At 38.9% G+C, this 27,995-nt stretch overlaps 1 protein-coding gene and 1 long non-coding RNA gene across 3 annotated transcripts in view; one reads left to right on the top strand and one right to left on the bottom strand.

Annotated features, from left to right (window-relative positions):
• Nucleotides 1-27,995, top strand: part of LOC117827426 (probable G-protein coupled receptor 158) — a 110,066-nt gene that overhangs the window by 47,761 nt on the left and 34,310 nt on the right. Inside the window, exons 4-6 of the mRNA XM_034704037.1 lie at nt 141-352; nt 4,819-4,887; nt 26,170-26,279. Of these exons, the coding sequence (XP_034559928.1) occupies nt 141-352; nt 4,819-4,887; nt 26,170-26,279 (391 nt within the window). The remainder of the gene's footprint in view (nt 1-140; nt 353-4,818; nt 4,888-26,169; nt 26,280-27,995) is intronic.
• LOC117827427 lies at nt 12-6,733 on the bottom strand. Of its 2 annotated transcripts, none has more exons than XR_004634209.1 (5): nt 6,691-6,733; nt 4,007-4,116; nt 3,573-3,701; nt 3,344-3,452; nt 12-336 (listed from the first exon to the last, which is right to left on the bottom strand). It is a non-coding gene; the product is annotated as an uncharacterized LOC117827427 (long non-coding RNA). The 2 variants fall into 2 exon arrangements; XR_004634208.1 differs by having other exon boundaries at nt 6,643-6,732.

Genomic DNA, 27,995 nt, shown 5'->3' with positions numbered 1-27,995 from the left:
TTCTCGACTGATATCATTTATAATCGTCAAAAAGCTTTATTAATGTCCCTGAGGAGTGCAAATACTTAAAGTCTGCAGGCACACAGAGTTTGAAAGTATATGAGACATTAATCATCTGGTTCTCTTCTCCCAATCTTCAGGTAAGGAGCTGGGCTCAAACAGAGACGAGACCTCAGACGTGTCCACTAAGTGTATGCCATGTCGAGAAGGCTGTCCGTACTGCCGAGACGACACGCCCTGTCTGGTACAGGAGGATGGAGCTCTGCGACTCTCTGTGGCCTCCTTCCAGGGTCTGTGCATGGTGCTGGACCTGGCCGGCATGGTGGTGGTCTACCACTTCAGGAAGAACAAGGTGAGGGTTTGTAGGGGGGAGCACAGAAATCCAAGGACAAATCTAATCACTACCTTCACGGCCTTTGCCAGTGTCAGACTGCCCTTGGCTTGGCAGGGGTAGGGGAGACGTCCTTATATGGTAAATGATTCTAAAACTAAGGGTGGCAGAAAGAGGGTCTAAAGGGAAATTAATGCTTCTTGGTTAAAGATAAACACAAATTAAGATCTTTAGTCTCCTCTTCCTGCAATGATATAACTTTGGAAACTTATCTGTTCACTTATGATGGGCGGATAAAACCACGCACAGCTCTGGGGCTTGCATTCAGCTTTTACCGAAAAAGATTTTATGCTTTGAACGCAGAGAAACCAGGTGGCTTTTAAAACTGATTGCAGCCCTCTAAATGACATTCTGAAGCACTAATACCATATTCATTTTAGTATTTAGTTTGCATTACAACAGTTTGAGCTGTAATTGAGATGCTACTTGTAAAGCACTTACAAGAATGTGTAAGGAATCTTGTGACAGGATGCAAATCATTGTCTTCAATTAGATGCTAGAAAAGGTTCACTTTGTAATCAGTTTTCTATGGTGGCCATGGATGTCTTTGAAATATTGTTTCAACAGAAACATGTTGCTGGGTTTGAAAAAAAAAAATCAAGCAGCAGATTACTTTCAGTTCCAAGGATAAAAGAAACTCTGATAATGTTGGATAGAGCATTTCCCAATTGTTTTAGCTTTAACACAAGATGTTACTCTTCAATATGTGTGTGAATGTATAATGAATCTTTTGAAAGAAGCAGATTTCTCTGTGAAATCTGTGAAAGGACATTAATCAGTGTCTACAAAATAGATCCTGAAAATGGTCACTTTTTAATCAGTTTTCAACGGTGGCCATGGACGGCTTTTAAACGTTGTTTCAACAAAAAAATGCTCACTGTGTTTGAAAATGTGTGAAATCCAAGCAGCAGATTACTTCTCGCCCCAAGGATAAAACAAACTCCAATAATGTTGGTTGAAACATTTCCCATACTGCATTTCATTATTGGCTCATGTATCCTAGACTTCCTGTCTCAATGTATCTCAGTGCATCTATACTCAGGAAAAACATGGAGGCCTGTTGCAAATATATGTTTGTTAACCCTCCTGTTATGTTGCGGGTCAAATTGACCCTTTTAAAAGTCTATTTTAGGCAATATATTCCTTCCAAACCAGCTAAATGCAGCATCAAAATCTGGGCAGCATGTGACAGAAGAGGACTCATGTTAATTTATCAACATCACTTCATTAAAAAAAAATAAAAATCATAACTAAAAAAAAATAAACACAAATCTATGCCATTTAAAACTAATGTATTTATATTTAGGGGTTTCCAATGTACATTAAAAAAAGTTTTAACATTAATTTTAATGACAAACGAGTGAGTTGTCCTCTTTGAATCATGTTCTGTGAGAATAAAAGAACCCTCATTGGCCAAATCTTGATTTAAATGGTTAGTAATGGAGTTAAAAATTTGATTAAAAAAATGTGTATTGGGATTTTTTGGGGTTCTGACCCTTTTGGATAATTGAATATGCCCCGGGTCAAATTGACCCAGGAACAATATTGCTTGTTCCAGAGAAACAAACATAACAGGAGGGTTAAGGAAGTCTCTGAACTTTAAAAGCATTTAATGAACTGACTTCAACGGCTTTCACAGATTTACATTTTAAAAAAGAGGGAGGGTTAGTGCTGCATGATTGGAGGGACTCTAACAAGCAAAAATCAACGGAAGGTTACTTACTTGAAGGTCATAACAAACTGAAAAAGTTGATGTAAGGTTCATTATTATTTTTCTTTTAATAGTGTGTAGTCGTGCTGTTAAGTCAGGGTGTTTAGAGGTGAAAGATAGATAGACCTATCACCTCTAAGTTAATTAAATTTACAGAGAACTATGGACTATTTAGGATTAGGATTACATTTCCTGTAAATTAATCTGCTGTCAGGGATACTAAGCCAAAATACAAAGGTAAGCAAAGCGATCACAAACTGTGCTGCAGCTTGTTGTGCAATAATAAAATCATATTGTACTAATTGGAGGGATTAATAACCTTGATACTTCCAAACAGCTCATAACTGTTTCTAGTGGCTGAGTGCACACAGTCAGTGTGGAGCGAGGGTGCTGATGATTCTGACAAATGAGGAAGCATATTAAATCCATTCATGTACTGTGACCAGTTTAGACCATCTTTAATTAGTAGATACAAAGTCCTTCAATCTCAGTGCTCCATTCTTGTTCTGTAATCACTGTCAGGGTTTGTTTTCATCAGGATTTTTTAACTGATATGATAAGTAAATATTTACATACAAGAAGAGGAAAACTGAGGGTAGAATAACATTGTAAAGAGGTCTGCTGTTCCTTCACATCTGTTCAGATCTCTAAAGAATAATTGATGCCAAAACAAGTCTGAGTTTGTTTTCAGGCTTACAAAGCCATGCTGTGACAATAAAGGCTTTTAAATTGTTTAGAGTGCCTCAACATGCTTTCATACTTTCAAATAGTTTCATATTGAACATATTAGGCCTCCCTGTTTTTCCTGAGCAGACGCACTGAGATGCATTGAGACAGGAAGTCTGGGATAAATGAGCCAATAATTAAATGTAGTATGGGAAATAGGAGCTTGTCTCATCCTTGGGACTAGAAGTAATCTGCTACTTGAGTTTCAGACATGTTCAAACCCAGTGAGCATTATTCTGTTGAAACAACATTTAAAAGGCGTCCATGTTGAAAACTGGTTAAAGAGTGAACATTTTCTGAGTCTATTTGAAGACACTGATTGACATCCATTCACAGATTTCACAGAGAAATCCTTTCTAATACACATTCGCACACACATTGATGATGATTTACAAGTAGCATCTTGTACAATCTTGGAAAAATTGCAGGATAAATGCCTGATTTGATACAACTTTTATTACCACAAATCTGCTCTTCACCACTGTTTGCCTTCTAGGTCTTTCTTAAGTACTCACCCATTAGGTATGAAGAACTTATGTCAGCATCCTCAGCATCGGTGCATGTACAGTTTACTTTATCCTTTCCATCACACCGCCTAGAAATCATCATAGTTGGTATTTTTCTCTGAAAAACGAAGTACATTGCAATTTCTTCTTTGCTGACACAAACATCATTTTCATCACCCTTATAACTGTTTCATGTACAAATAATCAGAACTACAAAAACCATGTCGTTTTTTCTCACAAGAAGATTTTGTAGCTGTACTCAGGCTGGATGAAAACAGGTTTTAGATGTTCAGTCTTGAAATATCATCGTTGAAATCCTGGTTGGTGCTCTCTGGGAATAGGCTGTCTTTTTTTGCAACTCAGAACTCTGTTGAAATAAAATACTATCAATCCACAGGAAGCTCTTTGAATTATGCAGTAACCGTATCATAAGGAGGAAGGTGAGGGGTCATGGGTGAAAGTGGGGTCACATGCTCGCCCTCTGTACTTCAAAATTCTAAATATGTCAAACAGTCCAACATGTCATACCAGGTTTTATTGCAGAAAGCTAGCTGTTCCTCAGTTCACAGTGATTATAAAGTAAGAACACTGTAAATGATCAACATTGATGTTTCATAACACAAGGACTGTTAAGAGGACCCCTTCAGAGAGTTAAGCTGAATTAAAGACAACCTGTCCTCTGCTTATGTTGTGTTTTCTTCTTAATGCACATACAGTAGGATATTCAGCATCCTCCACACATGGAGTCCACACAGCACTGAAGAGTCGTTATTTCACACCATCTACATTTAAAAAAAAAGAAAAAGGGAAATATAAAATTCTTTAAATATAGGATAATCACAACCAATCCTCCGGCAAAGTGGAGTTCAATTTCTCCCCCGTGTGTTATATATAGATTATTGTGGTGTAGCCTCCTTATCTCTTACATTTCATCAGTTCACAGGAAACGTCCCAGGAGCTCTTTGAATTTGCATAAAAAAAATCTTACAGGAGATAATGTGGGTAATTAAAACCAACCAAGAAAATGCTGTAGTCACTCAAATTCTTGTTTTAAGGGAGAGAAAGAAACAACAGATATTTACCTCCTTCTTGTGATTGTTTTGCTTAAAAATAGCAATGCTTTTTTTTTTCTACTGCCTGCAGTGGCACAGAAGCTGCAACTTGAAGTCCTCCATAATTCTCTGCATAAACACACTGATGTTGGATATACTGGAACTGGATCTAAAGAGTAACACATGCACTATGTAGTGACTCATTGTCTAGTTATTTAACCTGTAATTTAACTTCAAACTTAACAAAAAGATCACATTTTAGCTCAATTTATTTAACATTGCCAAACACTGTATCACGGGCTCTGTAGGTAAACAAAGTCAAATTGGTTTGCAAAGTGTGGTTAATGTTAACACAAACTATAAATGCATCATGTTCCCTGTATGATCAATTAACTGATTGATTTGTGTTGTTCTCTTTCCTCATGTATACAGAGCATCCGCACATCCGGTCTCATTCTCTTGGAAGCCATCTTGGTAGGGGCTTTACTGCTCTACTTCCCGGTAAGTCTACTTTCTGACACTCAGTTTGCTCAGTCTGTCGGTAAATCCTTCAGTTTGCGCTTTGTTCACATTAAATCTGTAAGATCTCAGTCCTGATTTAGAAACACCGGTTGCTGTTGATGGCAATAGTGAGTCTGACTCACTGTCTGAAATCAAGGAGCAGCACACAGGTCCTAAACAGCTAGAAATACAGATACATCATCATAAACTATATACCACATATAAACTAACACTCTTTGTGACTACATAAAATGATGGGCTGTTAACATGATACATTTCCTGTGGAGCTTTAAATAAAAGCTGCAGTGTTTCACTGGTTCATGGGTTTGACATTTAGATAAACATTGAACAGTTCAGTTATTCGGTCGTGATGGAGATGATGTAGAGATGGAAAGATATTTTTTATTGATGTTTCAGTATGTCAGTAGGTACTTTGGTAGGAATACACACAGTAAATTACTGCTTCTGGAGACAATTTGAATGCAGTATCAGTATAAAAACGACATACAATACCTGTTTACTCCTGATTCTGAAATGTGTTGATTAAATCATAAGAGGAAGCTCTTAACATCACATCATTCTGCACAGGCCATTATAATAGATGTGCTATATTTGCAAATGAAAAATGATGACATTTGTGAAAGACAAAGCAGAACGGCATGAAATCATAAGAATGACTGTCAAGTAAGCCATCACTCAATGTCATTGTTGCCTTGGATACAGAGAGAAGGAAGACTTTGTATTCGGCCAAATCCACAAAAACATAGCACAGCTTTTGCACCTGCTAAACCAAAGTTAACACGACAAAAAGACAGTCTGATTCAGAGAGCAACCGCAAAGGGTTAAATGCAAACCCAAACTGCACCACAGCGTGAATAGTGTCTCTGTGCTTCTGAGCTATTTTGCATGTGTGGAGACAGTCTGGAGCCATTATGCAGGATGGGAATGAGAGCGGGACTATCTGGATGAGCTGCTCTTGTATGTGCTGCAGGGAGGTAGATTGTTACAAATGGTGAAACTTCTATCACATCTGTTTAATCTGGCCTTTTATTAAACATTAGAAAAAGTGTCCCACATCATTCAGCTCATTATCCAAATGTGGGTTGAATAAAGCTCTGTCAGCATGAAAGAGCAGCTCTGTGCACCAGAGGCTGGAGGTGCAGAGCAAGTGCAAACTGCACAGAGCTGCAGAAGTTAATGTCCGTGTTTGCACTGGAGTGTCATGAGCGCCATACGCTTTGTAAAGCAGACCTTGGAATGGAGCAGGTAGCGGTGGCAACTGATGCACTATTCTTGGTGTTATTAGGGGCTGTAATTCATCCTTTGTGAATCATCCAGAAACTATGTGAGCGTGGTCATTCTACGGCTGGATCTCTGTGCTATGTGTGCCTGATTTCAGCAGAACCTGTAGTAATGTATTGTCATTATGAAAATGTATGTATTCATTTTACCATCTGAAAAACTGCTGTTACCTCCTGTTTATTTCTAGTTTGATAGCTACCAACCATACAACAGCTTTTGAGACACTGAAAACCTTGCTTCTGGTACACCCATCAGCTCTTAAAAGAAGTATTTTTTTGTCTGTTTTAGCATTCAGGCTGAATACTGATGCTGTCATGAGTTGATCTTGTTTGGTTTGGGATTTTTGTCTTGTGTTTTATCTGTCACGTTAAAGTGAAACACACAGAGGAGGACCCAAAGTCAGACTAACATAAAGGTTTAACTAACAAAAACACAACAGGAATTAAAACTTACTTAAAGAAAATTCACAGAAGAAACAGTGGAGAATACTAGAAGACTCACAATGAACTGACCCAGAAGGGAGGAAACACTGACAGGGGCAATCAGATGCAGGTGAGACAACGAGACACAGGTGGAACTAATAAAAGTGGATTCAAATGGCGGGAAACACGAGGGCAGGAAGTAAATTAAACCAGACACAGAAGGAGCAAGTATTTCAAAATAAAACAGGAAACACAGAGACTGAACTGAGAAGCATGAGAGAAAACACATACATAAGGAGTAAAGAACACAAGACATGAAACACAGGGAAAGAGACTACAATTAAAGGAAGAACATTAAACATATCCTTACAAAAGCAACTCATGATAGACGCTGCTTCTCTGCTAGCTTCCAGTGCCACATTCATTGTGCTCTTTTCCACTCACTATATGTGGCGCTGTCTACTTTAATGTAACATGAATATCACCTATACAAGATTAAAAGAGGGCCAAATAGAATATTAGAGAATGCGAATACACTAAATGTTCTCAGCAGATCAACCATCAACATCAGAAATGAGTTACCATGAGAAAATAAAGATACTGTCTCAAAATGTTGGGACTGTCAAAGGACTTATTTTTTAATCATCTTTAACACAATTTAAAAATAATACTATGTTTAAAAGAAATACCAAAAAATGTTGATCCCTCAAGAAGGAATAGCTTTTAATTTTCACAACTGAATTGAATTGAATACATCCCACTAAACTGTGCCTGCTGCTTCTTCAGTCACAGCTTGATGCTGCTATATTACTGTACACTACACTGCACTGTGCTACACTTGAGAGCCTCGTCTGGACAGAAACTGAGAGCCGGACATCACAGTTGGTGGCATGAGTAGTACGAGAGTGTCATGGTGTGTGTGTGTGTGTGTGTGTGTGTGTGTGTGTGTGTGTGTGTGTGTGTGTGTGTGTGTGTGTGTGTGTCTCTTTTCTAGCCTTTCTGTTGTCTGTATGAGTGAGCAGGTCCATGTGGGTGGCTGCCAGTGTGCATTGTCTGTGTGTGTGTATGTGTGTTTACACTTGTGCACACAGCCCACAGTGCACCTGGAGTGCTGCGTCAGAAGCCCATCTTTAGCAGTGAAACAGATGGAAGAAACCTGCACGAGGAGATCTGACGGAACTGGGGGATTCGCTGCCTTCAAATACTCGCGCAGACTGCCAACAGTGATCCAAAGCTGTCCTCAAACACAAAGCCTGATGGCTGGATGTTCGCCATTTTTAAAAAAGAAAACAAAATCTGTGGAGAAGAAAGAGCTTCAGAGCGCTCGGCTGACTCCCGGGATAAAGGGTTTTATTCTGAAGTTACTGGAGTGTTACTATAAGACTGATATTAGCATTAATGTGGAAAGTCAGGCAGATTTCTTGCAGCAGATTAAAGGCCGCAGGTATTGTAGGTTTGTCCTTATGTGACCAGTCATTGCACTCAAATTGGATTTGATTTAGCATCCATCTATCCTGCCTCTTCCCCATTCAGCCCCAAGGATAGCTCAAGTACCAATAATAGCTCCCCAAAAATACCCTGCCACTCTCTTGTGTTCACACGCACTCGGGTACACTCAAGCGTCTCCTCCTCCTTTTGCTTGGCTGCTTTTTTCTGCATTTCGTGGCTCCTTGCCTGTCTGTCTCTACCTTTGTCCCCCTCTCTCTTCCTCTCATACTTTCCTTTCATTACCCCTCCGCGTGTTCTCCATGCGTCTCACCTTTGTGTCCGTCTCCCCTCCCGCAGTCCTGACGTCTGTTGCCACCGCTGTTTCTTTGTTGCTGCCACCACAAGCGTCCTCCGCAGCTGAGCTCGCTCGCTGCAGCTGCTCTGCTTCTGGTGCTCAATGCATTTTTAAAGAGTCCATCAAGTTCTAGCACAAGTTGTTTTAAAAATACATCTGCTGATTAATTGATGGGGGAGGCATGGGAGGCTGGATGCAAACCAAGAGGGCCACCTTCTCTTCAGCGTGAAATAAAAAACTTGGTTTTTCATTTTGATGTGTCCTGTGGTTTTGTAGTCCACACGGGTAGAACAGCAGAACAGGATGTGACAAAATGTGTGTGTGTGTGATGATGTGTGCGTATATGTATGTGCCTACCTCTGTGTGTTTATGTGAATGTGTTTACGTGATAAAGGTATGGTAGTGCCTTAAAACCTGATCTTCTCCTGTGCATGTGCATTCATGCATGGATTAGCCTCTCTGCATTCATGTTTGTGGGTGTAAGTATCAGCGTGGCCTACTTTTACCTGTTCTTTGTGGAGGAGATTTATGGTTCTGGTCTGTGATGTAGACGAGAGAGCGAGGAGGCTGGATGTCTGCCCAACAGGCAAAGAAATGAAGGTGCCAGGCAGGATGCTAATCCTACCCGCAAGTTAGCATGAAGAGGCTGGAGGAAGAGAGGAAAAGAGGACACTGATAATTATTACTAATTTTTTTTTTCTTTTAAGGCAAAAAGCTTAAAGCTTAAAAAAGCTTACCAACAATTTACTCATAAAGTACACGAGAGAAAGTTAGTTGCTTGTAGAGGCAAACCCATAAAGTTACTGAATAATTATTAGACATTTTAGAGCACATGTCTCAGAATAAAGTTTCTAATGCAGAATCTGTAGGTGTGGGAACATTCAGGTACATGAAGTGTTCCGTTTTTTGTTTGCAGCAAGCACTTCAGTTGGCTTGGCATGTATGAAGTAAGCAGTCTGAGTTAAGAGCAATAGAATGCTGTTTCTGCCTTTTAACCCTATACTTGCTTCTTTGGACCAATCAGAGAGGAGATATGTAAAACTGCCACAATGACTCAGGTGGAATCAATCTCCCCTTACCTGCAGTTGAACACGTTTTAACATGATTCAGCCAAAATATACTCACCAGAATTCTCTTAAAACCTGAATGTTATTTAAAGCTGCTGTTGGTAGTCACAGAGTAAACATCTGTTCAGAGAGGGACTTTGAATGTCAACACTATCCCTCCCAACCAGATTTCCTCTTAGCCCCCCAACATCAATCAATCAATCAATCAGACTTTATTTATAAAGCGCTTTTCATACAATGACATTGTAACACAAAGTGCTGTACAAGAAAAACAGCTTAAAATAGAATAAATTAAGATCCCAGCCCCAGCCCCGACCCCGAACCCACCCCATAATCCTAAGGCTAACAACACAATATGCAACAATAGTAATAAAAACACTAAAATAAATAAAATAAAAAATAAATAAATAAATAAAAATAAAAATAAAAATTTGCTGAACGAACTGAGGAAACGCTCTCATGTCATCTTAATGAGGAAACACTGGAGGTAAAATAAGATGTTAAAACTCAAAACAGGAAATTAAAATCACCAAAGTAAAATACATTTCTAAGATAATAAAAGACTAAAATATTAAACCATTAAAAGAAAATCAGATGTGAGACTTAAAATAAACAAATAAGTAGAATAAAAGTGACTAAATTTGAAATAGATAATAAATAAATAAATAAATAGATAAAACTGTTAAGAATAAAAATAAAACTTAGTTAAAAGCTAGACTAAAAAGGTAGGTCTTGAGTTTGCCTTTAAAAATATTTATGCTCTGGGCAGCCCTCAGATCCTCAGGCAGGGTGTTCCACAGACGTGGGCCGTAATAATAAAAAGCTGCCTCACCGTGGGTCTTAGTTTTTACTTTTGGTAACATTAAAAGTCCACTACCTGAAGACCTGAGGGCTCTCACTGGCTCATATGATAAAAGCAAATCTGATAAATAAGAAGGGCCAAGACCATTAAGAGATTTAAAAACCAATAAAATAATCTTAAAATCTATTCTAAAAGATACTGGAAGCCAATGCAGAGACTTTAAAATTGGTGTGATGTGGGCTCTCTTTCTGGTCTTCGTCAGCATTCTAGCTGCCGAGTTCTGGAGCAGCTGAAGCTGAGAGATGTTCTTTTTGGGGAGACCAGAAAGAAGAGCATTACAATAATCAATTCTACAGGTTATAAAAGCATGAACTAGTGTCTCTGCATTGGCTTGAGAGAGAAACTGACGCACTTTGGAAATGTTTTTTAGGTGATAAAAAGCCTTTTTTGTTATTTCTCTAATGTGTGGCTCAAAACTGAGGTGTGAGTCAAAGATCACACCCAGGTTCTTTACCTGCTCACATGGTTTTAGAGCCAGTGCTTGGAGTTTGGTGTTCAGTTTCTCTCTCTGAGGTCCAGTACCAATGACTAAAACCTGAGTCTTGTCCTGGTTGAGCTGTAAAAAGTTCTCTGCCATCCATGACTTAATATCTAAAATACAGTTAAAAAGTGTGTCAATTGATAGATCATAGATCGGCGTGTGCAGTCATGATAGTGCTGGACTCATAACCACTCAGAGGACGTTGTAGGGGCCGCCTCTTATCCAATCATGACAGAGGATTGGAGATTAGCTATGATTGGTCCGTCATAACGGGAACAAGGGGAATAATAACATTGCTTGATGGAAAACTCAGAGATTTCGCAATAGTCTCAAATTACTCCATGTACCGATGAGTACCGATGGGCATTATGACCTTTTCTCCAAACCCAGCAGAAAAAAAGTAATGTTTTTTGCACCATTCCTACCAACAGCAACTTTAAGAAGTGAACAGAGTTTACATTCACTTTTTTAAAACTCAAACAGAAAATCAAAGTCTTCAGAGGAACATCGTGTCTACATTTAAAGTCTGATTAATGAGTTGGAGGAATATTCAATGTCCTCCCTTAGAATCAACATTTATTCAAGGTTATTACAAGTTGGCTCTATTATATGGGGCGTTGTTTGTAAAGTTGTGCACACTAAATATAACAGCAACATTCCTCCACATTTAGCTCTAAAATGTCTTAAAAATGTTGTGAATTTTTAAAAGTCACTTTTCATCGCAGTTAGAGCAATATTTGCTATCTTTTTTCATATTTATTATTTGTTGTGATGAATATATTTAAGATAAAATCAATGTTAGATCTGAATGCTAAATATCAATCTTGTTAAATTTTAAATCTGAGTATTAAATATTAATCTAGAGGCTAAATGTTAAATCTAAATGTTAAATCTGAATGCTAAATATTGCTCTGCAAGTCTAAATATTTAGCAAATATGCATATTCATACTGCCACCCAGCAGAAGTACCAAAATAAAAGCTTGATAAATTGATATGGATATCCCAACCATAGTCTTCAGTACCTTACTGGGACAGTATGGACTTTGACTGTTTTAAACACTCTTAATGGCCTCCAAAAGTGCCTTTGTTTTCTACTAAATCAGTGCACACTATGGCAACAGGCAGTCTTGTTAGCAACCCATAGGAGTCAGTATTGATACGCTATGGTTGGGATACCTGTATCGCTTTATGCAACTTTTATTAGTTTTATTGGTGCTTACCTTGGGTGTGAATTTGTTAAATATTTAGGGTCGCAGAGGAACATTTAACATTTAGATTTTACATTTGACATTTAGATTTTACATTTGACATTTAGATTTTACATTTGACATTTAGATTTTACATTTGACTTTTAGAATTTATATCTGACAGTGAATTTATCTTAAATATATTTGTCACAACAAAAAATTTGAAAATGATCACACATATTGTTCTAAAGGTGATTCACACAGTGTTTTCATGACATTTTAGAGCTAGATGTGGAGAAATGTTGCTGTTATTTTCAGTGTGCACAACTTTAAAAATGGCATCCCACACTATTATGTTTTAATCTGATCATCCATTTTACTGATAAAAATAGAAAGTTGCAAGTTATGTTGTCACAAGGATTTCTTCAGCCACATTCATAGTGTTGAAGATTTTTCTTTGTACATGTAGGCATTCTTTCTTTAGATACATTTTTATCTAATTAAAATTGATCATGTAAAATAAAAAACCTCTTCAATCATTTCATTGCTGTCAGTCTTACATCCATGAACCATCTAAGTGATCAGATCCTGGTCTGCAGAAAGACTCACAGTTGTTGGTGGATCATTAAAAAGGGAATTCCTCCTGGTGTTGGATCTGAAATGGACTTGGCTCTCGTCCTCTTCTGACCAGAATACCAATGACAGAGTTTGGTTTTGTGAGGGTCTGATGATGATTGTGGATGGAAGGAAAAGTACTGAGACTCTGTGTCACTTTTCTGATTTTGAACAAAGAGATGTGTCTTTAGAGCTGAGCTGAACTGAGAGTGCACAGACTGAGGGCTGAAAATTACGACGCAATGACGGTCTGATTGTGTTCTAGTAGAACAGGTGTGACTGATCTTGCTTTCTTTTTCTTCTTAAGGTGCAAAAATGTAAAGTGTGAAAATAAGAAGAACACAATACATACAAGAGTACAAACTATAAACATACCAACTACGCACAAGTCATTAGCAAGGTCCAAATTTAATTAAAATGACACGCACATACAGTAATGTAACACACTTTTTGTGAATGGTGAGCAATGCTGTTGTTAGCTTGATAGTATGGCTGTTTTTATGATTAGAGCTTGTTAAGTTGCCCAATTTACAAATTTCTGGGTCAAATGAGAGAACCACGAAGTGAGTGCTGCAGATATTGCCACAAGCCGTCAGCTAATTCTCATGATGTTTATTTATAGGGGGCATAAACGTCAGGCATGGCACAGGTTTAGGCACCTTGGATTATTAACACTGACGACTGACACAACCGCCTGCATATATACACACACTGATACGCACCACATAAATAATCAGTGCCAAGGCTCACATTAAAGTCAATCATAAACCAAATCCACTACGCAAAACAAATCTGACACCAGTTATATCATAGTACTACTGTTCACTCATTAAAACACAACCTAACAGTACAGGTTAAGAGGCCCATGTGTTAACAAACCAAGCAAATGATAATTGACTGAGAATTCAACAACATTACACAAGATCATATCGCATGCAGTCAAAAGCAGTCAATCAATCATCAACACATCGGCCCACGCAGCTACATTATTCTAAACATGTGATTTTTATCCCTCACTGTTGACGTTACTTCTTGACGAGGACTATTTAAAGGTTAACAAGTTGCCATCCAATCCTTCTGGCTGTTAATCTGACATCACTATGCATTTTGACCAAGAGTTCCAGGGTCTTTTATCCCCCAGAACTACTTTCCCTGGAATTAATTAATTAATTATCCTGTGCCCCCATTGTTGTCTGTGTTTCGACCGCAGGCTGAAGTCCCGGGTAGAATGTGCAAATCAGGCTGGTGACGTATGGAGAAAAAAAAATAATTTAATAAAATTTTGAAATCTTAATAACATTTAAACTAGTATGCATTCCCAGGAACTCCCTCTGTGTTTCAACAACTGTGTAAACTCCACAAACACCATTATGTTCAACCCAAAGTCCCAGGACCATTGAAAAGTACTACCCCCCAAAGCAGGGGCTTTTCAGGGGGGAGATTATCTACCCCTGAACTAAATTTAGACCCTGTTTCCTCCGGTTGAAATGTATGTAGTTCAGGGTTAAAGTCCCTAGTTCCAGGGTAAAGTTCCTGTGGTGTAAAAACACCTATACATCGGTATGGTTGGGGACAGTTTGTTAGCGAATTAGTGATTCACTTACCAACCTAAGGCCTTGAAGCACACACAGAGGGGGTTGTATCAGTGCAGTTTACACAGGTTCATACATACTGATGCAGAAAGTTTTACTATGCTCATCCAAAGTCCCTCTTTACATGCTGCTCATGAGGGGACTGCTACACCTTGCTGTTCATGTAAATAACCGAGGCGAAATGTACACTGCCAAGACAAGGAGGTAGAGATGTGTAACAGTATTACACCACACCTGAACAATGCTGTGTGTGCATGTGTGTGCGTGTGTGTGGAGCTTGTGCTGTTTGTTTACACATCTTGCCTCCTGTGCTTTGGCACACACTGGGACACAGTCATTACTCTGTATTGTGGTTTAATGATAAAGTTTAAAGACTTCTTTATGAGGCTGCAGCAGAATCACAAAGTAAAAAACATTTATATCTGGAGCTTCGTGTAGCGGTAGACCCAAGTCCACGTAAAGCCCCTTCAACAACTGTGCTCCTGATTTTCTTGATCAATTCAGGACATGCCTGATATATTGATGGATTGTCTTTTAGACATGCTGCTGCCAGTGGGAAGTTATCAGTGTTTACTTTATTACTCGACTCTCTTGCTGATCTTCCGGCGTTGTACAATGCTTGATCTGCCAAAAACCCTTGACAACCTCTTAACAACTTTTACTAACATTGGCAACGCCTGAGGCAAACTGATCACACGTCATGTCAAATCAATCCACGGAAAAGAGTTCCTGTGTGCTTTGCTTCTGCTCGTTGACCCCATGAACTGTGAGGTGAGGAAAAAAGTTAGTTTCTGTTCGCATCAAAACAATGTGGCTGAAACATTAGTTCTGGTTAGCATGCTAAATCAGCATTGGCTTTCCTTTGGGGTCTTGTCTCTCCTTGTCTACAATTCTACAAAATTACAATTCTACAATTTCATTTAGCAGACGCTTTTGTCCCAAACAACGTTCAACACAAGCAAGAATTTAGACTGGAGGAAAAAACCTTAGTAAGTGTGACAAAGTGCTTCAAGTTGATTGGCCACATGTTGTTTTGTTTTTTTTAAAGATATTGTAGCCATAACTTATCACAACAAATAATTCAAGTCAACAATATTACTCAACATTCAACAGCATTCAATATTCAATGCTAAATATTCAGTAAGAGCTGGGTTTTAGACCTTCTGATTCATTCTACCCCTGAGGACAAAGAGGAGAAGGGTCAGGTTATGTGCCTAAGTGTTCCCTAAACAGTTGAGTCTTCAGACATCTCTTAAAAGTAGAAAGGGACTCTGCGGATTTTAAGGAGTTAGGTAATTCATTCCACCAGTTGGGAACAACAGAGGAGAAGAGTCTAGCTAGAGATTTAGAGCCATACTGGGCTGGGAGCACCAGGCATCTTTCACAGGCAGAGCGTAGTGGGCTAGAGGGAGCGTAGACCTGGATGAGGGATTCCAGGTAGGCAGGAGCCGTTTTTGTCACTGTTTTGTAGGCAAGAAGAAGAACTTTGAATTTGATTCAAGCTGCCACTGGAAGCCAGTGAAGAGAGATTAACAGCAGGTGACATGTGCTGTTTTGGGCAGGTTAACCATACATTATCCCTTGATGCACTCTCACAGCTTGATACACTACGTTTGGATCAAGTGAGGGGGAAGGGGTCAGCATGGTAGAGCATACAGAAGGAAAAGCCCTTAATAAAGAACTCGCATAGTTGGAGGTAGCTGAAGAAATCTCCATTTGTCAGGCAGTATCTCTTTTGAAGGCAGCAGATAGCTGAGCTCTTGGACCACACGTTGAAGTTACTGCTTTGACTGATCATTGGTAGCAGTGTGTTTCTCTTTAGCGGTGGTACCGGGGAAAGCAGTATGAACAGTTGATGCAATTTGTAATATTTCCAGTTGTGCGACTGTATTAGATGATATAATATCAAACTGATGATGAACGAAGAGCTGTCGTGTTTCTGTGACATTTCAGAAAAGCTGCATAAAATGCTAAAAGAGTCAGTATTGTTTACATTTGTGTCTTTTTCTGTCCTTGTGTTGTACTCTGTACTCTAAATTTCTGTTGGAGGTAACGTAGAGTTTATGCTATTATTCATGGTACCAATTAGGTTCCCTTACAGACAGACTGTTCGTGCCTCTGGGCTCGCTGCTTGTTTAGTTAGCCACAGATGTCGTGCTTCTTTTCAGAGAAAAAGAGGTTACAGGTGCTGTCGTTACTGGAGCTTAATTACTCTGGATAGCTGCTGTCTTTTGAATGCCAAGGCAGCAGAGAGCGGGGATACATCACAGGCTGATCTCCCCTGGGAAGAGCTTACTGCGTCTGTAATCCATCCGTCCATTAACTATACCCACATCCTGTCAGAGCGAAGCGAGTGAGGGAGAGTAACACAGCTCTTATCAGGTGAGGAGACAGCTGCGAGTCAGTCACAGGTTTAATGAACAGGCTTCAAGATTAGATAGAACCTTGAAAAGGAGCCAGATCAGTCCAGGATAACAGTTCAAAGTAAGAGTTACACAAAAGGACTTAGAATATAAACGCTATTAAGATTATCAAATATTAAGTGGACTAGGGTTAAATGCAAATATAAAATCAATACCAATGTAATAAGTCACAAAGCAAGCTAACGACCAAGTAATGGTATTATCGACATTTACATTGGCATTCAGAGGTAATAAAAACCAATATCGCTCTGCTGCAATAATGTAAAGAAAGCATTAAGTATTATATTAAACTGTGCAATATAATAATGAAAGCTGATTTTACACATGATAATGAAAGTGAATATAATATTGCACATGGAATTTTCAGTGTACTGGGTGGATGGGTAGTATTGCATAATATGCATAAAATGAAAAAGAATATTACCAGTGATAATGAATGTAATATGGCCCAATATTAAAAAGTAATACAGCACGTTATGAAAGTCGTGCTCCATTATATCAATGCTTATAAATATTTTAAATAACAGAGGAAAAAACAGAGAACATACTTACACCATCATGCTCCATTTGTCTTTAGCAGATCCAATCTGAAAAATGTGGTGTATCAGATGAAATGAGGTCATCTATTATTTATTGGTCTGATATAATGTCCAAATTGTTTTGCTCATTGTGATAACTTTGACTGAAAAATACAATGAAATTCTAAATTACTCAATCAATAAACATTGTTATTTGTATGTTGATACCTTCTTCAACATCTTTGAGATATTTTGGTCATAAATTGCAGAATCATTGCTGACATACTAGATGAAGTAGACTTAGAATTGTGAAAAGAATAAAGGTCCTCAAATAGCTATTATGTCAAACATAATATATTTACTTAAAAGCAAATGTGAGGATTTTAGTAGCTTTTAGTTTGTGTTGATTTTCCACCCTCTGTGGACAGAGTTTGTAGCATATTGTCCCATTTAGACCACCAGTAATCCAGATTTAGTAATCTATAAGAGTCTGGATCTTGATCAGTTTTTCTTTAAAAGACTGGAACAAAAGTAAAGGTGGAGTATCTGATCCTGGAGGGGAAAACATTGGATTTATCTGGATTTATAAATCAAGCTAATTCGTAACTATATAAAATATTTCAAATAATTGGACTATGAAATGAAAAAGAAAAAAAGAATCACTTATCATATTAACCAGGAATGGTTCTCTTTAATATTGAACTGATAGCAAGCAGCTTAAACACAGGAGTTCAATGAGTCTAACACACCTGAAGCCTGATAAGGTAATCTTCACATATCAGATGAGTCAGTTTCTTAAATGGAAGGTGATTTTATGTGAGTGAACACGGGACGCCTTGGGACTGGAGAGCAGATGTACACTCATTAAACAGAGTCCAAATTCTACGTCTGTCGAAATCACTGCCTTTGAATCAGAGAAGCAAATCAGTATACATAAAGACCGAGAGAAGTGAGCTGTTACTGTTTCAATTTATAAAATATTTTAAAATTAAGAATCTGCCATTTTTAATTTCAAATTTTGTTTTACTAATAATCGCTCTCCATGTTGCACGTCACCCACCCCCCTCTCTCTCTCTCTCTCATCCCAGTTTCCTGCTCTATCCACTGTCCTGTCAACTTAGTAAAGGCACTAATACCCCAAGAGATAGCCAGAAAAAAAATAGTTAATTATATTTAAGAATAATAAAACTCACAGCAACAGAAAACTACCTCCTAACCTGTACAATCCCTGGTGAATATTTCATGAACTTGGTGAATGTAGAATAAAAATCCTCCAGACGAAGTTACAAGAACTGTAACACTCTGAAGGAACAAACTCTAAGCAAACACTTTTGTTAAAATTCAATAAAATGTCAAACAAAGTTAAGAAACTAATAAATCAAGGTGGGAGAAATGGTTACGCTGATAACACTGTACCAAAGTTAAAAAAGCATAAGATACAAGCAAAGCAGAAATAATTGAGTTAGCAAATGAAAACAAAGTTTAGCACAGCAGCACTCTGGAGCTGTAGTCTGAAGGGAAATAAGAACTTCTTATGTTTGTAGCAAATAATCTAATAATTAAAATGGCACACACCCAACCAATTACTACCACAGGGTTTGGTTTGCTGCCTGAAACATTTACAGTCTGCAGCAATTTAAGGTGCTGGATAATATTGAAGTAATGTATTGATTCAACACATAGAAATCTGCTACCTCTACCTGCAAGCACTTACTGAAGGCACATTTGATATATTGCTGCTGTAGAACACAGTATCATTGGTTTGCAGGTAGCAAAGTAAGCAGGGGAGTTATTCTCTGATAATGCAATATATCTAAACAAAGAAAGTGGCAGAGGAGGACGATCAGTGTGGTCTTGTTGATTGAATTCCACGTGAGGCACTAAGTTTGTGTGTGAATTCAACATGCCAGTTGGTCTTGTGCATGAGCCTGCCAACGCGTTGTCCTGATGTAAACCCTGATTGTAGGAGGATACAAGGCTGATCACTTCTGTTGTATGACAATGTTTTTTTTTTAGTACGTGTTTGGCATAAGGCCCACACACACATATATAACTATGCTGGACAGGAGGACTCAGCTGAAGCACTTACATGTGAAAGCAATCAGTAAAGGCTTAATCATCCAAGTTTAAAATTGAGATTCTGTGTGCTTGATGTGAATTTATGCAGAGTTGTATCAAACAGCATGACGAGGGCTGACTCAGTGAGGAGTCAGGCTTTAACACCATGGCGGACGTGTATCCATCAGTCGAGTGAATCAGGTTCTCTTTGCTCCAGCTGAAAGGAGAACAGAGTCACTGTACTGAACAGAGGGTGGAACTCAACCTCTCTCGGGTCAGTGGAGATTGTGGCCTCTGAAAGAGAAACACACCAACAAGAGGAAATAAAGTGGGAATAAAAATGCTAATGGATGATCAGATTTTACCTCATGTTGAGAAACCTAAAAATGGTAGACTGACTCATTTTGATGCTCTCAGTTTTAATGTGAATTTGAAATGTCATCCTGGACTGCTCATGTGTACACACACTGATATGTCCATTTGTTAACACATGCATTTACACAAGATGCACTTTTAAATCAATCAGGGGTGTCTTCAGGCAGTGGGCTTTGTTGACATGGGTCTGATTAGCCACTCAAAGGGCCACCAATTAATCTATGAGTGGCTATCTGCCTGATCAGAGGTGGGACTAAGGTTCAAAACAACCTACTGATCTTTACTGCAGTAGAATGGATTGTGGTCCCCAATAGCACCAAGATTTGTGCATCTTTTGCCACTGCTATCTGCTCCTTCTCCACCCAAGGTTTAATTCACACACCCATACATTTCTGCAGCTCCATGCACCTTGCTCTTGTTTTGCGTCTTATTAGTGATGAACTGTCAGCATCTCCACTTTCTGTTGCCCTGATGAGTTGAATGGAGAGGGGACACTTTTAAGGTAATTGTGCAGCTAATTTGTGATGGATGTGATACAAATGTCAAAATGTATACCACAGCTTCCTCCTTGGATCAAGACAGCAGAAGCAGCTCATTCAAATTTTTAAAGACATGTTATGTTTAACAACTCAGCAATGTCTCGCAATGTGTGGGAAACTGTGCCTGGATGGAGTTGAACCAAGGACAGTACTGCTGGGTGCCACCACACTTTTATGATTCGATTCGATAGAAAAGTTAGCAATTTATTCGATACCTGATCCCGATACTTTCAGGGATTTAAAAAAAAAGAATAAAATGCAACTTGAATGCAGCTTGAAAGGCAACTCTCATTACAGATACTGTTCATTTAACAACTTTAATATGCAAATCCTTTGGTGGCTTTTTTTAAACAATGAAATAAATTTAGAAAAACACATAAATAATAAACATCCTTTATTTAAATTATCTGAGTGGAAAGCTTAAAACAGCCTCTTCGGTACAAAACTTTGGAGTAAGTTACCCTAAAAGAATCAGAAGTGACACATGCGCTTTTATTTCGCGATTATTAATTAGTATCGATATTTTATTAGAGTAATTGATACTCAAATGAGTAGTGTGTGAGAATCGATATATCGATACCACCAGAGGTGGGTAGTAACGAGTTACATTTACTCCGTTACATGTACTTGAGTAGTTTTTTCAAAAAATTGTACTTCTGAGAGTATTTGTTTTGCAGAGTACTTTTTACTCCTACTCAAGTACATTTCTGTTAAAAAATATGTACTTTTACTTCGTTACATTGGGCTGTCCAGTCGCTACTTTTACCGTTCCTTTTTTTCTTCATTTTATATTGTTTTTTACTCAGCCGATCTCTCACGCGGCTCCTTCTGATCCAGAGCTATAAATAGCCTCAACACTGAATGAACGGAGAAGTAGCTCCGCCCCCTCCTCCACCTACGGCTGGGGAGAGAGGCTGCGTAATACCTGCGTCCCCTTTGGAGGAACATGTTTACCCTGTACCCAACATCCAGACTCTCTCATAACTTCTAAATGACGAGGAGAAACAGTCACATTATGCGCTGCTTACTTTGTCTATACGGTGGAAATCTTGAGCTTATAGAACAATTAAATCTTAAAAAGCATGTCATGGTGAGTTATCAGTTAGGTAAGCTTAGGATCATACTGGTTAATATTAAATCTTAAAAACATGTCATGGTGAGTTATCAGTTAGGTAAGCTAATGATCATACTGGTTAATATTAAATCTTAAAAACATGTTATAGTTAGTTAGTAGTTAGGTAAGCTAAGGATCATACTGGTTAACATTAAATCTTAAAAGCATGTTAGAAATGTTGGAAAGTAATCTAAAGTAACTTATAAGAGCAGTAAAGTAGCATGCTAATAAAACAGTCACCTCAGAGAGGTTCTTCAGGACTGAGTTCATGGCCTTTTTAAACACTTCCAAGTTGTTTTAGTATTTTCAAGTTATTTTTTTAAGTAAGATGTTCTGAAAATAAGTTAAAGGTTAAAAAAGAAAGTTTGGAAGGCATAGATATATTTTTTATTGTAATGTTGGAGTACTGATGTTCTGGAGTTCTGATCACATCTCAGACACAGTTTGAAGTTTCAGCTTGTTTTAAAAAATGAAAGCGGGTACATTAGTTTGAGCACAGTGCAGCTTCTCTTTCTTTAATGTTTGAAAGTAAACCATGCCTAACACCATTCATTTTGGCATTTTCCTATTTATGTCACTTTATTAAAGGCAGTGTGCGCTTCACATTATTATTAGCATTTCCAATACAGTACAATTTTATATATGATACTACTCACAAGTTACTCACTACTTGAGTAGTTTTTTTTTTTAGGTACTTATTTACTCTTACTCAAGTACTTATTTCTATGAGTACTCTTACTTCTACTTGAGTAACATCATTAGAAAGTAACAGTACTTTTACTTGAGTACTGTTTCGGTATACTCTACCCACCTCTGGATACCACAGAATCGATACGCTCAACACGAAAGGACAGCTACCGCCAGACCGATTGCGACCCTGATTATAACAATAATAGTAATGTCAAAGTATTATTGAGAAACTCTTTGTACAGATGTATTATTTTAAGGTCATCCATAGGAGGAATTGATGTCATGATCTTTGAAAAATGTATGCATGACATCCTTGATGAAAAAAATTGTGCGCTGTTACCAACAACTGTCATGGATGGTGAAATATCCCTCCAACTGGACAATGTGGTATACGCTGTTTTTTGTGAATCAGACCTTTGTCGTAATGAAGCTTATTTGCATAAAACAAGGCATATTTTGCACCAAATCAGTGACGCTATATACAGGGTTCCTGGCACCTGGAAAATGGGAGAAAAAGTAAAATGTCCTGGAAAAATCACGTATTGTCCTGGAAAATAATTCCAACATTATTGCGTGCGACCCGACACGATTCAAAAAACACATCCACATACATTGAAAGCTGAGTGCATGCTGTGCTGGAAAAGACAGCGACACAGTCCGGTTTGGCTGCGCGACTTTTTTCACATCTTTTCTCCCTCACTTGGTCATAATAATGCATTCTCAGAAAACGGGGGTATATTATTTATATTTTATGGTAAATTACCCTTGTGAAGTACTCTTTTGATTCAAAGAGTCCTATATTTAAGTTAAAGAGTGACCAGCGGAGTCGGACAGAGAGCTTGGGGTCTGTGCCTCACAGCTTTCCCTGCAGGCTGAGAGCTCAATTACCGTACTGTAGCTAGGAGGAGTGCAAACTCCTGATAGAGAAAACAAACAGAACAAAAAGAGCGACACAGCTGCACAGAAACTGCACGTTGTAGACATTACTGATCACAATAGACATCGCCACGCAGGAAGACAGTTTAAACTTTTCAAAATCTCTAAGAGTTCAAAACTTCACTGAAACTGTCCTGGAAATATCCTGGAAAATGATCTCTGGAAAAGAGTGGGAACCCTGTATATAGCAAAGTTTTAGGAGTAGCACCGTACCTCAACCATGCCTCTTCCGGCTCATCAATTTAAACCTATCCCTTTCCTCCCCTTCGTTCTCAGATTCCGCATCCCACCCTCCCTCTCCTTTTCTTCTAATGTATTTCTACATAGGGCTCTTAGGGGGTACGCTGTGCCCAGGAGCTATGGTGGATCCCCTAATAAGCTTCCCCAAACCAGTAATAGCAACAAGTTCAATCCCAAGGTCGGCATCACTATTCCAATTAAATCAATAACTCATTGTTAAATTACATCCTGTTGATGATGTGGTCCTTGCTAGTGAAATGCTAGTGGCTCATCTAAATAAGCAAAAACAACACAATGGTACAGATATGCTGTTAGCTCTGCAGTACATTTTGGTGGTGCATTTACCCCCTTATGTGTGCTGTGTGAATTAGGTGGTATCTTCATGTCTCTTTTGCACAGGTTAAGCGGTGCAATAGTTGCACAATCCAGTTGTGAACCAGGCCAATAACAGGCAGAGGGAATTGCTTTCACATAGCAATTCCCAGGGCCTTAACCCACTGCCATGATGTCTTTATATTTACACAGTGAACTCTGCAAGGTGTAATATTGACGTCCCAGTTTGTGATTTCACATTGCATAATGGAGATGTGGAAGCACAACAGGCACAGTGTGTAAGTGCACAGCCGGAATACCACACACACACACACACACACACACACACACACACACACACACACACACACACACACACACACACAGTCAGACATGCACATGCTCTGCTGGCTCCGACTCTACACATTGCTACCATCTTTCCCCCACTGCCTGTTACTTTCTATGATAGTATCTTCAGTGGATCAAAGGCTGAATGACTTTTCTCCACCATTATGCCTCCATGCTCTAAGTATTCCCAACAAGGCATAACAGGGGAGTAAATATCCTGCCTTGAAATGACAATAGAGTCTAGTGTGAAGAGTGCATCAGAGGCTGAACTCAATTTACCGTGATGTAATCAGCTGTCATCTAACAGTAACAAATAATAAAAGTGGCTATAAATAATGTGTTGAATCAGATATCTGCATGCTAGTGTAGCTAACAGTCTGCTCCAAGATAGCATCTGTCAACTCCAACTCTATTCATGCTTCCCATCTTGCTACCTTGGTAGTAACTAGGACGATGTATGGCCAAAGAAGTCTTGGCTGGAGACTTTTTGTCGATAACTGCTGACTGCTGGAATTGCAGCAACGAGAGAACTGAACGGACAAAGTATTTCAGACTCACAGCATTCAGTTTTCTGCCTATACTTGTTCTCACTGAGAAAAATAGCCATGTCCACACGGTCCAGTGTCAGTCGTGAGCCAGGTCACAATCAGTACGGCAGGAGGGAACACACCCTCAGAAGGCACTGATTTTTCTGTAATGCAGAGACACTGCTGTGACAGCTCTGCCAGTCTGGGAAATCTCCCTGCACTGACTTCCCACCAGTCTGTCTGCTCTGTATCCAAAGATGGAGAAATGTCCTATAAAAAAGTTTTCAACCTCCGTTTAAGTTGGGGGACCTGTTGTGAATAGCTCCTCAGTAAAGAAGAGCCATCACTAAGACATGGAACATATCTGCAGCCCCCCTCAGAATGCCTCCACAGACAGCAACACCTTCAGATAGCTGAATGTAGCATGAGACCACATGTTTATCTCTTACTGATAGAAAATAGGATCATGTTCTTAACAATTTATTACTCGATTTCGATTGTAAACATCCCGAGTTGTAACAGACTCTAGCTGATTTTGTGACATTTTAATACAGCACGTTTTCTATAATCTGTGCTTTGCCTATTTATTCTAAGATTGTAGAACATGTTGTGAACTCTGCTCTTGAAAAGTGTTTGATACCTATGGTATAATTTATGGTTAGCAAGTAGATATGGGAAATATAATCCCTGACAGGGTGAAATACATGACAGGATCCCATTGATTCCACAGCTGTTAGTATTCCATGACGATGGATTCCTATGTGACTGTTTCAGTTGTTTTAACATGAAACTGTCCTCATTCAGCTCGCCTTCTTCTCTGAGCTCTGCGGTTCACACACCTTTAGAAAGAAACAAGACAAATGTCACAACTTTTAAAACCGCTGCTACTATCATCAGCAACACTCATGGTTTAAGTTTCTTTTTGCTGGACAGGATTCGATATGAAAATGTCTATAGCCAGCCGATTTTGCATGCTAACTGAAACTAACGTTTTAGCCACATTGTTTTGATGCTAATGGAAATTAATGGATGTACCTAACCTTACGGTCTATGGTGTCAACAAGCAGAAGCACAATACGCCGGAACTCCTTACTGCGAATTGATTTGACATGACGTGTGATCAGTTTGCCTCTGGTGTTGCTCATGTTAGTGAAAGTTAATAACCATTGTCAAGGGATTGTCAAGGAGTTTTGACCAATCAGAATCAAGCATCTTACATGGAAGAGCAGTAAGAAATCCGGTAATAATCTTACATAAATATTAATAACCTACTTCCTTGAAATCATAAAGAAAGTACACAGTTCGGGTTGATTTTAATGTCTCTGGTGGTTCTGAATTTGAAATGATAAAAATCACGCTGGTATGAAATTATTATATGACACCTTGATTAAGGAAGTTAGTTTAAAACTAACATATATAAAGTATATAAAGTTAAGAAACATAAGATAAGGATATTGGAGGAAAAACAGTGACTGAATGTGATCCGTAAACATGTATCTGCACTACTACATGCCGTCCTGCATAAGTCATTGTCATCCCAGTCAAAAGGTCTGAACAAACCCACATGCAGATGAAGCCATTCGCACATGAATAACTGAGACATCACAACGAGACAGGATCTAACACTTGAAACTCTCATACCTGCTGCGTTCCTGCAGCAAACATATGCGAAACATACAGTTGAGGCGTGAAGAAATCTGTGAGGCCAAATCTGCCTCCAGCTTCTCACGCTGCAGACTCACCTCATTTTCATTTCAGATTCTGTCTGTGTGAAGATTAGAGGAGTAAGACAGGAGAGGAAGTGATTCAGTGAGGTGGAAAAAATCAAACTTAGTCAAATCAATGTGTGTGAGTCATTTTGAAGGCTAATGCTGCTGTTTCACTTTGAAGGTGATGATCCTGTACTTCCATCCCAGCGTGTTTCGGTGTATCCTCCTGAGGTGGGTCCGTCTGCTGGGATTTGCAGTCATGTACGGCACCATCATCCTGAAGCTCTACAGGTAATGTTGCCGAAATAAAGAATGATAAAAGTGATAATCATCATGTGAGTGAGAGAGATATTTCATTTATGTTTCATCCCCTTCATATGAATTATTTCTACCTTCAAAGTAGAACGCTAAAGTGGAGTTAAAACTAAAAATAGACGGTCCTTTCCGTCCTCATTTCTATCCCCACTCCTCTTCTCCATTCCTCTCCTCTTCTGGTCTCCTTTGAGTCTACTTTCTTGTCTCCTCCCCTCTTCTGATTATCTTAACTTCTATCCTTGTTTCTTTTTATAAGATCCTCCCCTTGTCATCTTACATCTACTCTGATCTCTTCCTTTTCCTCACCTCACCTTACCTTATATGTGTCCTCCTACTTATTATCTGTTTATGTGGTTAGGGTTCCCCAACAGGCAGAGCTGTTTAAGCTTTTTCTTTTTGTTTTGTTTATCTTTGGCCTCAAGTTTCCCACAAGGATGAAGACTGTACTCAGATTAGTATTGTTTCTTTTGAGTTCTGCCAAGTTGGATTTCTGGCTGACAAGCGGGACAGCAATCAAAGCGTGGTTGTGTCATTTGTACTTTCAATTCATTCTTTGAGCTTAGAAAGCAAAAATATATTCAAAGTAGTGGTTTTCAACAGTGTTATGAGGAGCCTTCATATTGTGATGATTCTGCTGACCTCTTTGGATGATATCAGCCATAGCTTTCTGAAAGGAAGACTGCATTTCCCCCGTGATCCCCATCACCCACTGTCAGACCACTACAGATTAGTCTCTTGCCGAAGTGTGCGTTTTATGTGGAGTGGAAATCGCTTTCCTTTGTACGAGGTGATGATTCATGATGTGTGCTATGGTGTCCCAGTTTATGTCTCAATAACATAAATATGCAGTGACGCATTCACAAGCTGGTATACACTTTAAATCCTGCTCATAGCTATTTCGCACTTTGACTGAGCAAAACCCTGCTTGTAGAGTTTCTCCATCCAGAACAAGACTACAATGGAAAATCCAACCCAAACACGGGTTTTAAGGGTAGGAATTGATACGATTTTATGAATGTCAATGCCATTGTCGATTCTGCTTATCAATCCAATTCCTTATCAATTCTCCTAACGATTCGTGAGTATTTTTTTGAGGGGAAAAAAAGTAGTTCTACACAGTCCGCACCAAAAGGAACCATTTCATTTTTTCCAAAAGTATGTCTGCACAAGACTGAACATGAACATATTCAACTTGAACATACTGAACAATAGGTTGACCTCATTCTTGGCCGTGTGAGTCCGGACGTGGCCCCTCGAGCCTGGATAAAAAGACTTTGAATTTGGGGAGGAAAAACATTTTTCCTCCCAGGGTCATCGCGGAGGTATTTTACCCGCTCTCGGTGCCTCATTTTTGGCCATGTGAGTCCGGATGTGGACCCTGGAACCTGGAGGAAAATATTTTGAATTTGGAGAGGAAATACGCTTTTCCTCTCCATGTTTCCTCGTGGTCGCAGAGTGTGTGATGTAATGCAATGTACTGCGACGTGACTTTGTGCTGGGAAATGAATCCTTAAGAATGTAATTTGAGGTTAACAATTCTGATGGAATTGATCAATTGGAACTGGTTCTAAGTCGGACACAGTTTTCGATTCCCAGCCCTAACAGGTATTAAAATTCAGTTCAAAAGAATAACCGATGTTGTCAATTAATAATCTAATTTTACTCTGGAGGTCATGAAACGTCAACAGGATC

This window comes from Notolabrus celidotus, chromosome 15, assembly GCF_009762535.1.
Source record: "Notolabrus celidotus isolate fNotCel1 chromosome 15, fNotCel1.pri, whole genome shotgun sequence".
NCBI lineage: Eukaryota > Metazoa > Chordata > Actinopteri > Labriformes > Labridae > Notolabrus > Notolabrus celidotus.
This window is presented reverse-complemented; position numbering and strand designations above follow the sequence as displayed.